This window comes from Silurus meridionalis, chromosome 1, assembly GCF_014805685.1.
Source record: "Silurus meridionalis isolate SWU-2019-XX chromosome 1, ASM1480568v1, whole genome shotgun sequence".
Classification (NCBI taxonomy): domain Eukaryota; kingdom Metazoa; phylum Chordata; class Actinopteri; order Siluriformes; family Siluridae; genus Silurus; species Silurus meridionalis.
The window spans coordinates 4,801,890-4,819,971 of record NC_060884.1 but is presented as its reverse complement, the minus strand read 5'-3'; the positions used below and the strand labels follow the sequence as shown (position 1 = coordinate 4,819,971).

The following is an 18,082-nucleotide window of genomic DNA, read 5'->3' as shown; positions in this document are numbered from 1 at the left end:
TTAACACACTGCATATTTCTGATTTTGCATATTTATTACTGTTATGTACTGAAATCTTACATCTATCCGTCAATTTGATCGCGTTGTACAGGGAACTGATTTCTGTTTCAGGGTTTCTGTATTTAGGTATAAAATATTATATTATATTATATATATATATATATATATATATATATATATATATATATATATATATATATATATATATATATATATATATATAAAATAATTTTTTTTGTACAGTCAATAAAGCTCTGCACACGAGGCAACAAGAATCGACTAAAAATATAGTTTTTTAAATTATATTCTGTGACATTTGGTCGGGTTGGGGATGATATTTGGAACTTAAGCAGAAATTGTGAGCTCAATGATATTCCCTTATATTGCTTAAAGACCCCCCCAACATGCACGGCATTCCCACTGATCATCCAACACAGAATCAATAAACAAACAAAAAACCGATAAATAAATTGGCATTGAAGCAAAGGAACAAACGGTGCATTCCGTCTCTAAATATGGCAGAGAGAGAGAGAGAGAGAGAGAGAGAGAGAGAGAGAGAGAGAGAGAGAGCGAGATGGAGATTCAACATGATGAGATTCAGAAAATGCACACCATTCAGCGCAATCACATTCAGCCAATTACGGTTCGATACATGACCAGGAAATGAGCAAACGCCAGCCAATCAGCAAGCATCGGATGCAGCATATGGACCAATCAAAACACTTTCGCAGCCCAGACCTCACCCCCTTTCATAACACCTCAATACAGAGAAAGAGAACAGGAGAGAGAGGAGGGGGGGAAAGGGATGCAGGAAAAAGAAAAGAGACGCAGTGCACATTCAGAGAGAAGGGCACATGGAGAGAAAGAAAAATAAAATGAACGACGTAAGAAAAGATCGAGTGAGAAAGACAGAGTGAAAAAGAGCCATTGTATCATAAACTATAATGCCAAAGTGTGTTAAATGAAATGAAGCTTGTCATTGATTCCTGACAGCGAGCAACAAAAGGAAACCGAAGGTAAAAAAACAAACAAAAAAAGAAAGTAAAAACAAAAAGAGAAATTGAGATGGAGAGATAGAGAGAGAGAGAGAGAGAGAGAGAGATGCATATGTCACATGACACAACAAATCAAATCATGAAGGCCAAACACTGGCAGGCATTGACACTGATCCGTCACACACCAAAGACCAATATGCAAACACCATCATTACACACACACACACACACACACACGATCGAAACACAAGCTCTGGGTTTAGCCAAAATAAAAAATAAACAGAAATCACCCCTCTGTGAATATAAGGGGAGTAATATCGCCTGAGAGACAATTTCCCAGAGAGAGAGAGGGAGAGAAAGAAGAAAGGGAGAGTGTGTGTATGTATGTGTGGAGGGGGGGAGGGGTGTACACAACTCTCATCCTACACAATAATCAATATCTTCAGCAGCTCCTCGGTTGGCAGAGTTGGGCAGATGGATGATGGGTAAAAAACATCCTAAATGTGTCTTTGGGGAGGAATCAACTCGCTGATGTGTAGCGCTCATTAGAAACATACAGGATGGACAGACGGACGGATGGAGAGAAGAAATGAACGGGGGTGGACGAGGGGTTGGGGGAATGAAAGAATTTATTGGAAGAATCTCATCAGCCATGTCAGTGCGGGGGAGGAGTGATTATGTGTTAATGGCGATGAGAATGAGACAGAGAGAGACAGAGTGAGAGAGAGGTGGAGGGAGGGAGGAAGGGAGAAGGAGATGAAGTAGGAGGAGGAGGAGGGGAGCACATCATTTCTGTCAGTAGCCTGTGGTCCTTGGCGGGTGGTCGAGACGCGAGACATGGCTGTAATTTAATAAAGATTCATCTTTCTTTTTTGCGTGAGATCTTCCACTCTGTTGAATAAAACATCACAGCAGGACTCGAACTAGGAGAGAGAGAGAGGCGGCTAACGTGCGAATGCGGAAGAGACGTGATGGCACGACGCCCACCGAGTTCAGAGCGAATAGCTGCTGCAGCGGTTGCTAAAACCAAGCTGCGCTTTTTAACAGCGACCCCGTGGCTGAGCGGGACAGCTGAACACTTACATAACTAGATTTATGACACTTCTTTCGATGACACGCTACACAACCTTTGTGTGGATGAAATGCAAAATGCAGCCATTAGCTTATAAACAGTGATTCATACTACTACTAAGAAGTTGGATGTCCATCATCTGTGCTTCAGCATGCCAGTATTACAGTATACCATGCTAAGGGGGAACATACATCAACATTATACCACAGCGCTGTTGTGTTCTCAAATCTGATTGGCCAGAAGGTGATGATTAACTTTCTATGAGAGCAGCTCTAACACTGTTTTGGTTGCACAGTACATAAAATTCACGTTTTGGTACGTACCTCAGTTTTTTAAATCATGGATCGTATGGTTAGGAGGAAGAAATGCAAAACTTAAAATTGCTTGACGTGTTTTTTTTTTTTAGTAATGCAGTTTATTACTATTATTAACATTTATGATCATCAACATTTGAACAGTTCACATTTTAAAAACAATTTTAAATGATTATTCTTACAATATTTTATACAAAATAATAGAATAAATTAAATGCAACACACTTATTTGATTAAGTTGAGGAATCAAATAAAGTCGACAAACTATATTGATTAAATCAAATTAAATAAGTGGAAAATCTTTATTGAATAATTTACATTTGTTAGACCCTAATACAGATGTGTGTGTGTGTGGTTTACCTTTAAAATTTTGTTTTCAAAAGATATGATCTACTTAACTGTTCTACTTATTTCAGCATACTTAAACTAATGTCTTTATTCCCCTCCATTCTTTATTCATTCACTGACTTGATATGTGCAATTGTCATTTGTCATTTTTGAAGCTGGAACATAAGGCGCTAAAGAATCCATATCGCTAGCATTAGCTGCTGGCCACTTCCTGGTTAGCGGCTACGCTAGCGCTATTGATTCTTTAGCGTTTTCAAGGGCGTGCAAAACAAATCCTATTTCTGGTACGGAGTGAGTAGCCACAGTGTCACTGCACTAACTCTAGTTTCTTTTTTATACAACTGCCATTGTTGTACAAGTTTTATAATAATAAATATAAAAAAATGCAAAACAAAAAAAAAAACACAGTACATATATGTGTACCGATACACCGCTAATATATAGTAACAACTAAACACACACTAATGTTGTGATTTCACAAAAATATGATATATCAACTCCAACTTGGTGGCGTATCCTTTAAGAAAAGGCTGCAGCTGTTTTTTTGGTAACTGTGATTATTGTCTTAATATGAACTGGTTATTATAGCTACTATAGAATAAGTGATAACAGGAACTAACTCGCTAATGTCAAACATTACTAACTGGATCTATAACCGGATATAAAGTACTTGCATCATCGTTCCCACAGGCGAATCACTGTTGTACAAGAGGAATAAAACAGTTCAGTATAGAAACTGTTATTGGAAAATACATAGCAGTGGTAATGGTATCACACCATTCTGTGATGATATTTTCCTATAACAGTTGCGTTTCTTATTTCAAGATTTCTACATATGAAAGAATGTGTGCCCCATGACACAAAACAAGGGGTTTTTTCCATTTGAAGAACCGTGATCAATAATAGTTCATCTAATCATATTCATGCACTCCAAAAGTTTGAAAATGCACTCTAAACTGGTATCGTATGCAGTGTAATTACACGTGTTTATTAGCAGTTAGCGTTATTGCACCCCAAACACCCCCCACCTCTTGTGACTTCCTCATTCCCACATCAACTGTTTTACAGAGTAGGATGGAGCTCGATTTCGCTGAATGATTGCTGTGTGATAAACTTTTGCATGATAAAGAACACCAGTGTGTGTGTGGGGGGGGTAAAAACCTAGCTACAGCAAAAGACTACAGAGAAGGTCAGGTGGGTTTTTGCAGGCGGTGAGGGGAACGGGGGAGGGGGGTGGTGGTGTATGTGTAAAGGGGAGGAGGTTGAGTTTGGAGTTTGTGGGGTGGTTCAGGAATGAAGCCGTACATACACACACTTACCATGTGCCAGGAAACGGCATGACGACACGCGAGCGGTTACCGTGGAGACTGACAACGATAACAATAACAACAACAACACAGAAGTCGTCAGGGAAACAGAAAGAAAAAAATTTTTAGGATAAAAAAAATTTAATATGAACAGAGTAGGCTAATGGCCAAAGGAAAAAAAAATGCCTAATATAACAAATAATGAGAACAATCAGATAAGAGAGAGAGAGAGAGAGAGAGATAGAGAGGATGAATTTTCAAAGGGGAAAGAAAACTTATAGGATGCAAAAGAGGCACAAACGTAAGGATTTAAATAATGGGAGATGAGTAAACGCGTTAGAATGATTTGCATCTCAGGTCACCGTCTGAGGGTTTTAAAAGCGGGGAGGCTAAGAAACAAACAGGTAGTGTGTTAGTCTCGTTTACAGGATGAAGTGACTAAAGCGTTTGAAGAGCTCGCTTCGCTAAATAATTCAGCGCATTCACAAATACATGTTCGAAATGCATGAACACAGAAGCCTTCAGTCAGAAAGCTAGAGAAACTAGTGATGACTGAGTGAATCTAGCAATGAAAACAGAAAGATGAATGCAGACGGTGACATTTGATGCATAAACTCGGATTTAGGTAATAGAGAGACGGAGGGAGACAAAGAAATACAGAGATATAGACAGACAGACAGAGAGATAGATGGATAGAGTTGCACCTTTTCCACTGACAAGGTCCTGGCACCACTGTATGAACTAATTCAAGAACAACCACATAATTGTCTCAGGATTCTCTGGAAAATAAAGAGGATTATGTCCTGTCTTAATGTCAAGCATTAGCTGGCTGGTTAGCTAGAAAACATCACAACTAGCTAGCAATGCTTTACCACAGCATTCCCTCAAACATTATTCACCACAGGAAACACTATTACCTGCTATCTAAGCTGTTAGCTAGATTTGTTTTTTTTTAATTCCTCCCCATTTCTATATCAGTTAACATTTCTGCTCCAAAAACATTTAACACAGCAAATGCTGTGGTAAATATCAGTTAGCCAGGGTTTGCTGCTTTCCAAACGGCTCGGCATTTACGATACAAAAGCAAGCAAACATCACCACAGCACATGCTACAGTAAATGTGTTTGGAGGGCATGCTGTGTTGGAAGTTAGATATCGTTAGCTAGTTTTGTGCCAAACAATGAAGAAAAACCAAACACTTGCTAATTGGCTAGATAACATTTACCACAGCAGTCGCTCCAAAATTATTCACCACAGCATTTGCAGTTTTCTTGTCATTTACATTACTTTATCTTGGAAAATAGCATTCTTTTTATTGACTCATAGTATCAAGGCTTTTTCAGGGTTCAAGATTACTTTTAAATTAACCAAGATTAAATCAATAATTGCTTCCAATTGTGTCTTATTTGAAAGAAATTTTGTCCAGCCTCTGAGGTAAGTATAACTCCTCAAAGGACTAATTCTGTTGGGGAACACAACAGTTCCGCTTAAGGTGGGCACCTAATCTGTGGGAAAGAGCCATCAAGACAAAGAAAGAAAATGGAAAAAGAAAAAAAAGGAAAGGTGAGGGGGGGAAAAAAGGGCAGATATGAGAAGATTTTAGCTGTCTCTAATCCTCTCTCTTGAACTCTTCCCCAAACATTTACACACACAAACAAAAAATGGAAAACACCGCCACAAAATGCAATGTTCAATCAAAAGAGGACATGCCATCTGTTCAGAACAAACCATAAACCCCAAAAGTCCTTTTTTTTAACCCCATAGAATTGATTTGCTCAGGAAAACATCTAACAAAATGAAAATTCAGCTGTACTATTTTATATGGGAGCAATCAGCAAGAAGAAAAGTCATGCAAAAACAAAACCCAGCTCCGACGCGAGCATGGCCTCTCCCCATGAGCCGCGTGGGTAGGGTATGAAGGATGGCTAGGGGAAGGAGAGAGGGGGGGTGGAAGTGGAGAAAAGAAGGTGGAGGGGAGGTGGTGTCTGAGACCCATGCTAGCTACAGCCAACACAAGCAGCCATAGACACTAAAGGGGAGCTAGAGAGAGTCCTCCAGGCATCATGCACTTAAAAAACAACGTCTACACCACTTCGATAAAAGACAAACAACAGATTCAGCCGCCATCACTAAAGTACCTCCCCCTCTCCCAGTGCCCCCCAAACACAAGACTACACACAGCCTTGGGGAAGAAAAAATTAAAAATAAATACACCATGCAGAACATTCTGGTGATCTCAAAAGAAAAGAAAAAAGAGGCCAATACACTCCTAAGTGCTGAAGTCTCATGTGAAAAACCTAAAATCATGAGTCTATGAAGAGGGTAGGAAAAGAATCTGTTTCCACACACATACGCGCGCACACACGCACGCATACACACACAGTCTACATGCGTTAAAAGGTCACTAAGACGAAGAAAGAATTACACACTTCAAGCAAGAGACGACCCTCTAGAAAACTCCACAAAAGAAGAGTCAAAACAAGCAAAAATGAAGAACCAACCAGCGTTATGGCACTGCCTGCGACAGTGAACAGGAATCATCATGTACATTCATGAGCTTTAAGAATCAGTGGCATATACCGCTAGTTAAATGGGGGAAAATAAAAATAAAAGAACACACTCACTCACAGCAGGTATTTAAAATAAAATAATCAGCAACACATTGTGGTGACAAGCAAAGAGCAGGAAACGGGTCAAATCGAGGAACATGATTGGCTAAAACAAGCATTCCTCAACATGCTCAAAATAACCAAACCATGCAAGTAGCCATGTGCTGACAATCCTATCCCCTTTTACTGCAACCTGATAATGACCTAACTATATTTAAAATAGATTACAATTTCTCCCCGTACCCGTCCTGCAGTCGAATACCCAGGACATGTTTGGTGTATAAAAGATCTATAAGGCTAATGTAGCAAACACTCTGGCTAATAGTCTGGTATTATATATGGCTAAATAACAACAGCTTTAGTCTTTTGCATGGTAGCAAGCATGATAACTGTTGATACACACTACTTGAATGCTAGCTGTAAGAGCATATACAAATATAACGGATGATTTTTTTGCTAGGATTTTCATCCTAAAGTTTCAAAGTTTTGCAAAATACAGACATATTCCATTATTGTCTGACAATTTAGTATGTAAACTAGCTAGCTAGTAATACTTCTGGTACACAAAGTAATAAAATTAGTAAGATAACTTAGTAGCTAACCTAATGTAATAATACATGGCGAAGTAACTAGCCAGCTATTAGTAGGTTTATTAGTAGAGATTTGTTGATGCTGAGCTGCAAGTATGGATCGTTAGAGACTCGTGTGCAAAGTAAAACTGCTAACTTGAGGTAATTCACTTTAAATGCAGTCCAGCTGCTAAAACGTTCAAGTAGTTCTTGGCTGTGTTCCTTCAACCGTAAATAAACAAAGTATCTTGTTCAGGTGTAGTTAAATTGTACGAATCTGAAGGATTTCTGTGAAGGACGCCTGCGATACAGCTTTCAAATTTGTCCAAACGAGGGCTATACTCAAACTGTCTTTGTTCTAGTGAGTAGAATATCGGGTAACTGATTATCAGCACGTGTCTGCGTGCATGCTTCATAACGGAGCATCTTTCCATCCCAGCAGCAGTGGCGATCAAACCGAGCAGGCAGGACCCAAGACGTTCATTAAAAAAATAAAAATACATTCAAGTCAGACTTATTCTGCCATGCAGCTGCTTCCTGAGGACAACATGCCAAACACCCTCCAAACATGCTTCACCTGTCCATCCAGACCGGAGCACATGTACACCCAAGACCCGTATGCACACCCATACACACCCATGCACACAGCTAGAGAAGCACAATCGGTCACTGGTGAGGAGCAATCAAGACAGATATAAAGCTTACCTCTATCTTCCTGCCCTCCACTATCGTCCCGTGCAGCCTCTCGCGGGCTTTCTCAGCATCCGCGCTGTTCTCGAAAGTCACGAAGCCGAAGCCCTGGAGGGAAGAAAGTGACAGCGTCAATAAGACAGAATGATTTGGCGAGGGACGCCGTCTTCCAGAACGCTGTGTCCAAAATCCATCAACAGGAGACGACTGATGAAACACAATGTGCACTGCAGAGAGCTGGACTGCGTGTACTTTATAATAAATGTACATGCTGTAGGCTAGATGTACACTATATGGACAAAAGTACTGGGACACCTGACTTTTCCAGCCATATATGGTTCTTCCACAAACTAATTCTTAGCACTGAGGAAGTGAAGCACAAAATCACATCTTCCCAGAACAGTGGAGGTTATTATACCAGGAAATGGTAACTAAATGTGGAATGGGATGTTCAAAAAGAACATACACAAAGGTCCACGAACCTTTGTCTGTATAGCAGATTAACAAACGCTCGCAAAAATAACGCCAAATATTTAAATTAATCACCTAATCGTCATGCGATTAATCACAACTTTATCACATTTTTATCAGTTCGAAATTTACCTTAAATTAATACTTTTCAAGTTTTTAATACTCTAAATCAACATGGGCAGGGACAAATATGGATGCTTAATGCAAATATATATTTATTATTAGTGAATATGAGCATGAAGACTCTAAATATCTAGAAAATATTCTTGAATATTTTTGAAACGGAACTTCTCCTGTTTCCACACGAACGGTTTTAATTGCCGGACGTGCGCTTCGTGACGGATTTCAGTGCTTGAATTGAGACTTCGCGCATTGTCCCTTGCAGTTAAACGTACATAAATGTGCACTTCGTTGAAGGTTTCAATTACGCCTCATTTTTATTTCATTTCGCCGCTTATTATTTATTATGCCGTTTAAGTGAATTTGCGTTAACGCGTTATTAACGCGCGTTAATTTTGACAGTCCTAAAACATATGCTGATGCACATCTAATGTTACTGATATTGTTGTGGCACATGGCCACGTGGTAGTTTTTAAAAAAAAGTCTCACAGATTTATTTTGAATAGTGGGGCTCGCATTTCGATCTGTATTTAATCGAACCATTTAGGACAGATTTTTAAAATTACTGATGACATGAAAGAAACAAGAAGCATTGAAAGTCCCAAAGAGTCCCATTTATGACATTTTGGCAGACGGTCTTATCCAGACTGACTTATAATTATTCTATTTATACACCGGAGCAGTTGAGGGTTAAAGAATTGCTCAAGAGCCCCACAGTGGTAGCTTGGTGGTGCTTGGATCTGGACTCAACCATCTGATCGGAAGTCCAACATCTTAACCACTTCTCTCAAACTATATAATTTCTGTATATTAGTTCCTGGCACACTTGCATTGTAACGCATTAGAGATTCTTTAAAACTCTTTCTTCAGTGATTGGTTTGTCCGTCAGGAGGATGTACCACATGCTCCATTTACAGTAACTTTGCTCCATCATCGGTGGTTCTGTTCACAAAACCTGGATGATGGCTCCATTTAGCTAGAGGAATTCTTCTGTAAGAGATGGTCGATACATCTCATTCTGCTTCCTTACGCACAGTTGAACTAATCCAATGAAGCGATTTCTGCTGTCCGTGTGCAGTAAAGATGGTGCTGAGGTAGAAGATACTGTAATTGGATATATATTGCATTACCGGTGACTGGAGCTGACAATAGATTACGGTTTACGCGCAATACAATAAATACCTCCGATACCAAGCATTTTTATACTTATGTTTTTCAGAGAGACACGTTTGTTACTTTGGTTTATATGCATATATGTAGGCCATTTAATGTTATTGGAGTTTATTTACTATTAATTACTTTGTCCAATCAAATATATAAATTTACCAATGTTACACTTAATTTTCAGTTTTTACTGAAAATGAAGTGCAACATTGGTACATTTATATATTTATATATACAGTATCCTGAGGTCCCAGTTTATCCCAGAGCAGTTCAATAGGATTTAAGTGCAGTGACTGGGCAGGCCGTTCCATGATCGAGAGGGCAAACATTCATCTGGATTTTTCTCTAAGAGCTGGAAATATATATTCATTGGCTCATTGTCTTGTTGTATGGTGAAGTTGATTCCAATTATTCACAAATGCATGGTGTTTGAAGTATGGAGTGGTAGCCATGTTGGTTCAGGATTCCTCTCACCCAGGAAAGTCTAAATCCTTCTCATCTCTTAAAAAAAAAAATAACACCAAAATGCACCAAAAACGACAGCAAAGTGGCCTGGCCTAATATTTTATACTTGTTGCCATGGTTACAGTCGAAAATACCTACTGATTATATTTTTGACTGCTTGACATTAAAAGTGTCCTTGCTATTGCTGTTTTGCACAAACCCTTTTGTAAAAATTTTGTTCAATTACAAGGTACACTCTGTATAAAAATGACGTAAAAAAACAGCGAGCTGCAATGTTTATCTGTGGTGTTTTTACATAACGCGCTCAGGCAGCGCTGGTGTCAAGAAACCACTGTGTGGGTCTCGTACCTTAGAGCCTCTCTCGTTGAAAATTATCTCCACATCCAGGATCTTCCCGAATTGCTGTGAGGAAGAAATAAAGGCAAAAAGATCAGAATCTAGTAGTGAAGGCTTGAACGATACACGGTCTGCGGTCACCTGCTAAGCACCAGCACTCACGTGCAGATACATACGGCATGAATGCAGCATTTGTTTTTTTGTTTTTCCACTATAAACTAGTGCTCGAATACGCCTCGGTTTTACTGCCATGTAACAATTTTTAATAATTTATATATATTTATATATTTTTATTAAGTCTTTTACACCACTTTCTTACTATAGACAACGTTGTAAAATATTTTAAACGGGCAAATTTGCCCTTTTTTAATATACATTCACGTTATTTTTTTATTGATCTTGCTCACCTTTTTATATACATTATGGTTTTCATTTTTGATTATGATGATACCTTCATTTAAGTAACATACTACTTTGGTTTTTTCCCCCCCCCCATCATATTAAATGTTTTTCTAGTAATCACAATCAGGACTTCTCAGCACAAGGGGGCAGTGTTGTGTTCAGGGCTCACCACACCAACCCCTTTCTTTGTCCTTTCGATTTCTGCTTACTGCGCCAAAAATGTCCTATACCCCCTGAAACAAAAGCCCTGTGAGGTAAACCTGTATGTTTTTTTTTCTCCCCACCATTACAGTCTGGGTGAATTTTTAAACCCTTTTACAAAATGGCTTACATTTCCACTGGCTGAAGCCATAGCCCTTGCGTGATTGTTGTGCGAGTCGCAATGCGAGCTGTGATAAATTATAACCAAAGGATGATTTCATAAGTACGATTTGTGCCTCTGGCCCAGACTTTGGCTATGCAACTTGAAATCCTTCAGCGCAAGACCAAGTTCTGGTGCATTAGCAAAAAAGATTTTAAACAGATCAGTCTGCTACAGACCACTGACTGATCATTGGGAAATTCATTTTGCTCATAAGGCAATAATACTTATTACATTTGCACTTGTTATGCCTCTCTGAACAGTGGTTCGAACTGTTGTCAAGGCGACACTGCAACAAAGCGCCATCACCTTCTCCCAGTTGAAATACCAGGTAAATGTTAGATAAAAGCAGGGAAAGACGAGAGGAGGATCGTTACCCCGAACATCTGGCGGAGGTCGGGGTCTCGGAATCGGAAGGGGATGTTGGAGACGTGGAGACGTTTTGGGGTCGACTTCCCGTCTGCAGAGTCTTCGGCCCCGGAAACTCCTGAGCCGCTTCCGGACACGCACTGGCCCTCGGCTTGGGGAGAACCGTCTGATAACTGTGAGATGAGCGAAAGAGAGAGAAAGAGGTGAAAATGTTTTCAATATCATTACCATTCCTATGTTCTGAGATGACGTCTGTCCCGTATATTTGTTTTATAATGCACGAAAAAATCTATATCCTTGAATTGTAAAATATCCACAGCAAAAACCTCAACACATTTTAACAGTGGAGTGGTTTTAAAGTAGAATTTGTTATGCTTAAAGAAAAAAGAAAAAAAAAAAAGGTTTTATGAATTAAAAATTAAGAATAATCGTTCCATAATTGCACCTTGGCAGCCTGAATAAAAAAATAATTAATAAATAATAAATAAAAAGACGTTTTATTTTATTCAAGGCCACACGGGAGTGTTAAAATACTATATTATGAGACTGTAGATTAAAGAATAAAATAAAGATGGCATGTGCTAAACCACTGGTGTGTGACTGCTCCGGACATGTAACGGATTTGGATATTAATAAGTAAGGAACAACCGGCCGTACGTTTTATCCGTTTAGTCATGCTTAACTGCGTGGAAGTTTTGCTAAGCTTCCTTTAATCGCGTATGTCGGAGCACAATGCTTCCTCACCAGCCTTTCTTCTAATGTCAGCAAGAAATTCCTCTTTAGTAAAGGCGTTCCTTCTGCTGAAAGCGCATGAGGTGCAGAAACACCTTTCATAATTTAAAACATCTTCGTATGTGTGTTTTTCTTTTTGGTTATGTCAGAACGGGAGACTCCTTCCGAAAGGATCGCATAGTGCCGATTGTGAAGCGCTTAGAAGATCCCACATTACTATAGAAACAATAATACACTACAGTAATATGGGTATTAATATAAACCTTGGAGTGAGCAATAATGTCAAAGATGTTGTTATAGAGCGCTTTGCAATACCAACTGACCAATCAGAACTGAGAATTCAACAGAATAAGCTGCAGTTATGATCTTTAACTCTATTACTTGGAACAAATAACCTTCAACTTTGCTGTTCTTGAGGGCCATAATGTGTGTGCCTGTTACAATAATGCACTTCCTTTTACAGGATCAATACACTAAACATCTGTCTGCCTTTATGAGAGCCATAAAGCTAGCGTGCATGTGTGCATTAGAAATGTCAATACAGCATCAATAGATTATTCATGTTTTCATTTTTCTCACTATGAGACTAAGGCGAGTTCGCTGTATTCAAACAAAAATGCTTATTAGGCCGTATCTCTCTACCATGCCTGATGTTCTCAAACAGGTGTAAAAAGCCCAATCAAACCCCCCCTAATCTGGGTGGCTTATAAAGAGACAGCTATGCAAACAGCCCCCGACTTCACCATATGCCCCGAGTTCGTGTGAGAACACTCACTTGTGTGTTGAGTGTGCTGGGGGCCGAAGGGGGGTTAGTGATCCCCGCAGGCGCCTCCACTTGCCCCTGGCCCCCTGCAGGGTAAATGCCGCTGCCTCCGAAGTCTAGCGGCAAGCCGTTCTGCGGGGGTGGAGGTGGAGGTGGGGGAAAGGACGAGTACGGTGGGGGGACGAGGCCTTCCTGAGCCCCCATGGCATCCTGAGAACCCTGATGTAGAGAAAGAGGGGGGAAAAAAACAAGAGATTTTGTGTTGGGTTAATTGACTGGCTGGCTGGACTCCACTCCACAGAGTAGTCCAAAGGTTGAGGGGGGGGATGCAAAGGAAATGGAAGAGACAAGTGAGCTCACTTAAAATGAACTGATGGAAGAGTGTGAGTGAAAGGAGACATCAAAAGCATGAAAAGTGATGTGTGAGAGACAGAATGCACTCAAGCGATCGCTTAATGATTGTAGAAAAGCTCCTGATGGAGGAAGTGTCTGAAAGCCAAAGCTATTGCATTTCTCGTCTTCTCAACCTCACGTGTCACTCCATCTCCATCCGTTTAGCACTCTCACCTAACACCTGTCACTTCCGTCTGAATCTCAAATTCAATTGACGAAACCCGAAAAAGATCACGGAGCTCGTCGGCACAAATAGATCGGCCAGGTTGCACATAGTGTGCGATATTGATTACGGCTAGCAATTCACTATTTACAAAAAAAAAAAAAAAAAACATTGTGGTAACTGGATTAATCATCCGGAAACTTTGTGCATATGAGCATTTCCCACCTTTTGGGTTAAAGGAAGAGAAGAGACAGAAATATCACAGCTGTGAGGATTGAATATTAGTGGCCATGAGGTCAGGAAATGCTTGGTGGCAGTGGCAGTGCAAAAACTGCAACGTTCTCGACTTCTTTCTCCGAGTTGACTTAATGGAGTTAATGGAAGTGGAAATGGAAGTAAATGGAAGCTGAAATATATGCCATTAGTTGTTTATATACAGTATATAAATATTTTATTTATAGTTGAAGTGGTTTTATCAGGATAGGCGTGTTGTACGAAGTTGCCGTAGCGCTTCGCCCAGACTGCATGCGTTTTGTCGACTGTTCGTAATCTCTACATCCACCAGGCTTACGTCACATGGCATCACCCCGTATCAGATTTTGTATCTGCGCATTTTTTATGAGGACTAAAAGAGCGTGCCAATACCAGCACGAGGGCTTAGTATTAAAATTTAATCGGATCCAACGCATAAAACGTGGTTAAGCCTCTAAACTAGCAAAATGAACATGCGTTAATGAGCACAGCTGTCTCGCCTGCAGGAGAATATATTTCATGTTTGTGAAATGAAAGCTTTTGTTTGGTTTTTTTTCTTCCATATAATAAGTGTCAAACTGGATTACATCACTTCCACTAAATCATGCTAGAAGTTATTTTCCTCAAAATGGAGCGAGAGAATTCGGCTCTGCTCGACGAGCCAATAAACCGAAAGGCACTCAGATACTTGAGATGTTTATCGTCAGAATTTCGTCTGTAAAATTCTATTTAATGGTGGAAAATTTCACTTAAACAGAAACACCAAATGTTCTTATATCAAAATATTATACAATTAGAACCATTGGCTAAAACACGACCTCTCTCGGATTTCAAGTCTCTTTCTCTCTCCCACACCTTTTACTCCATCAGCACCATCTCTCCATCTCGCCCCAGACCTCTGTAGTGACAAGAGGATTTTCTGGGTCCTTTTAAATATTTATGACAAGCTCATGCATAATTAAAAGCAAATGGCCTCGACACATACTCTTCCAAATAACGCTGAGGAGAAAAAGCCAGCAGTGCAACGTGTGCAAACTGGCCAAACACACACACACACACACACACAGTCATACAACACCTGCAGCTATTCAAGTGTACCACCGAGCACAGAGCACATTACTTTATCGCAATGAACACACTGGCACGTGCAAAAGCGCTTGGCCGGAACGAAGCACAGGAGCATTAATTTCGAAGAAAACGTTTGTTATGCCTTTTGCGCCGTAATCAATGTGTGAAATATTTTCCAACAAAATAATCTACATAAATATATTTTTACACAGGATATATGAAATTTTAACAATTCAGACCTTAAACACAATAGGATATGCAGTTCTAGGCCATGAATCAACAGCAAGGTGGTGTGATGTAGCATAACACACTGCTGGGGTTTACCAAAAAAAGCATTCTCCCCATTTTATACCACTGCAACTTGCCAACAAAAAGAATTCCTCAGCACAGTTCAGTAATCAACATGGCCTCTGATGGAATTGAAAGCAAATAACTATATTGTACATATTTGCTTTCGATTAATCTTCTTATTCACCTGTCAAATCTGTAACATTGATTACACAGTTCATTGTTTTGAATAACGATTAAAAAAAAAAAAAAAGCTTTCCAATACAGAGGGCAATCCGAATCATACTCAAATTATGGTCATGCTACTGAGAAACTCCAATCCCTTCCATCCTGAGGACTTTCCTGTGATGGACTGCTTAAGCTTGTGCACTGTGCTTTCAATGGAGACTTATTTATAAATAAATCCTAATGAACATCGTGCAGAAAGCGTCATGGTTTCACCAGAAAATTGTTACTAGACATAAAACGAATACAATGAACATAAGGGCCAAATGTTTTCTTCTGAAAATCTCTGTTCGATTAGAATTGAAAAACGAGTCCATTTGTGTTCTAATCCACTTTTCACAAGATTATTGCTTCCAGTGCTACGAATTCGCATTACTTTCGCGCCCCAGCTGTGGCACTTTGGCAGTGCTCGGATTTAAACTCGCAACTTTCCAGTCAGAAGGCCACCATCTAAACCACCCGTTCCCGATTTACCACGCATGCTTCCTACACACCTGCCTGCTGCAACGCAAACGTCACGTGTTCCGACGTTCGGTGACGTGCCTGAACAAAAGTCTGCTCTAAAAAGGGCTTGCAACAGCTGTGCACACTCGTGCACCGTGTCCAAGTGCATGACCCAGATAGCCGACTCGAAAACACTTAAAGACGACGAGAGGAAAGTTCTAGCAATGACAGATAGAAGGAAGGAGATGGAGGGATGAAGAAGAGAGATTTGGAAAGTAAAGCAGAAGATCAACAGGAAGACAAATTAGAAAACCAAATCACAAGAGGCCTAAAGTAGTCTGAGCTCGCAGGAGGAAAAACACCGAGAGGATGAGGGGAAAATAAAATTGGTGTGACAAAGAAGGAAACAAAAGCAAGAGAAAACGGACGGAGAGGACGGAAGTCGAACAAAATGCACGAGACAGGATTTTGCAATTGCACAATGAAAATAAAAAGAGGTGAAATGTGGGGGGGAGGAAGCGGGGATGCGGAAAAAAGATTAAGAAGAGAGGAGGAGGAACGGAGACAAGGAGAGAAAGGAGAGGAAAAAAGAGAGAGGGGAAAGGAAAATCTGTGCTGTCAAGTGCACATTCTTTCTGGATGGTGAAACAGGCTCCATCACTTCCCTACATGGCAGCGCTGTGTAGACAGAGAAAAAGAAAGAGAGAGGGGGAGAGAGAGAGAGAGAGAGAGAGAGAGAGAGAGAGAGAGAGAGAGAGGGAGGTCTAGAGAAGTGGGAGAGCGAGGGAGCGAGAGGAAGAGAAAAGACAGAGCCTGGTAATAATAGCACTGCTATCTGCTCTGCCTGTGCTGGTATGAACAAGTGATTTATCACCTGCTGTCACACTGCAGCAAATACACAGCTCGCATCGTTGTGTGTGTGTGTGTGTGTGTGTGTGTGTGTGTGTGTGTGTGTGTGTGTGTGTGAGAGAGCTCAGCTCTGTACAGTCTCTAACACAGTTTACAACATGATCACAATATTACCATTTTTTTTTATTTTTTTTTTTTATAAATGTAATAAATAGGGGAAAAAAATATTATATATATATATATATATATATATATATATATATATATATATATATATATATATATATATAAAATTAACAAACATTTATTTAGTATAATAAATTAACAATTTGTAAAATTTTTTGTGTTCTATTTTCTATTTCTATTTCATGAATAAATGAATAAATATTTAAATATTTATTTTTAAATTATTATTTTTTCTTTTTGGAAATAAAAATGAGCAAAAATTAAAATACAATAAAAATTCAATTACAATACTACATTGTAAACAAGAGTGATTAAATGTGATACTAAATCTTAAAAAAATAATAAATTTACATATGATTCAAGGATCAAAATATTGCAGTTTATTTTTTTAACATCATAGCTCTACTGATTAAATAAAAGATGCGTTTCCCATGCTTGTCGTGACGCTAGTGAGCAGAGCCTGCAAATCAGACGCCAACTCCAAGCGCAGCAAAAAATGCAATATAAACCTCCTCCACGTTGCCTCGGCTGATAAGACTTTTGATTTATTGTTTCCAGGATAATAATATTGTGATACTGTGTGCAATAGATTGCAGACATCAATCATCAGTGCACGCCTGCATATCTACATGCTTGGATGGGGACTCGCTCATACTTACAGTGTTAGCATCGAATTCCTGCTTTCATTTCCTCCGATTCAGGAAGTGATCTGATCTTGGGGCTTTGGGGCGGTGGTGTTAATAAGAGGCGCGGTGTTAGAGAGCGGTCGGGATGCGGAGGCGCCGTCAGACGCTGTGATAAAGATGGAACGGGACGACGGCAGACGGGAAAATGAACTGCGCAAATGCGATTTGTGCAGGAAACTCGATTGTGTTTATTGCGAGATGCTTGGGGAGGGTGCAATGAGAAAGCAGCCTCTTAATGCAGTTAACATGTCTGCGTGCTGACGTGCGGTTGTGTGTGGTGTGATAATTCAGTGCTCTCGGCCTGGCAAAGTGCACAAGTGCGATGAAGCGAGAGAAGTGAAAAAAGCGCTGGTTATTTACAGGTCAGTTAGCGTGCGACTGTCACAGCGCCATCATAAAAGCTGCAGTGCCTGCATTGTGGGACGCCCCGTGAGTGATGTA

At 39.9% G+C, this 18,082-nt stretch overlaps 1 protein-coding gene across 4 annotated transcripts in view; it reads right to left on the bottom strand.

The window, feature by feature from the left end:
• rbfox2 (RNA binding fox-1 homolog 2) overlaps nt 1–18,082 on the bottom strand; it is a 53,218-nt gene that overhangs the window by 12,257 nt on the left and 22,879 nt on the right. For all 4 annotated transcript variants that reach the window (XR_006926473.1, XM_046853888.1, XM_046853881.1 and 1 more), the window contains exons 3-6: nt 13,100–13,306; nt 11,601–11,765; nt 10,473–10,526; nt 7,920–8,012 (exon numbers count right to left, since the gene is read on the bottom strand). Coding sequence is in view for 3 of the 4 variants with exons in the window: in XM_046853888.1 (XP_046709844.1) it covers nt 7,920–8,012; nt 10,473–10,526; nt 11,601–11,765; nt 13,100–13,306 (519 nt within the window). In the remaining variant the exon portion in view is untranslated. The remainder of the gene's footprint in view (nt 1–7,919; nt 8,013–10,472; nt 10,527–11,600; nt 11,766–13,099; nt 13,307–18,082) is intronic.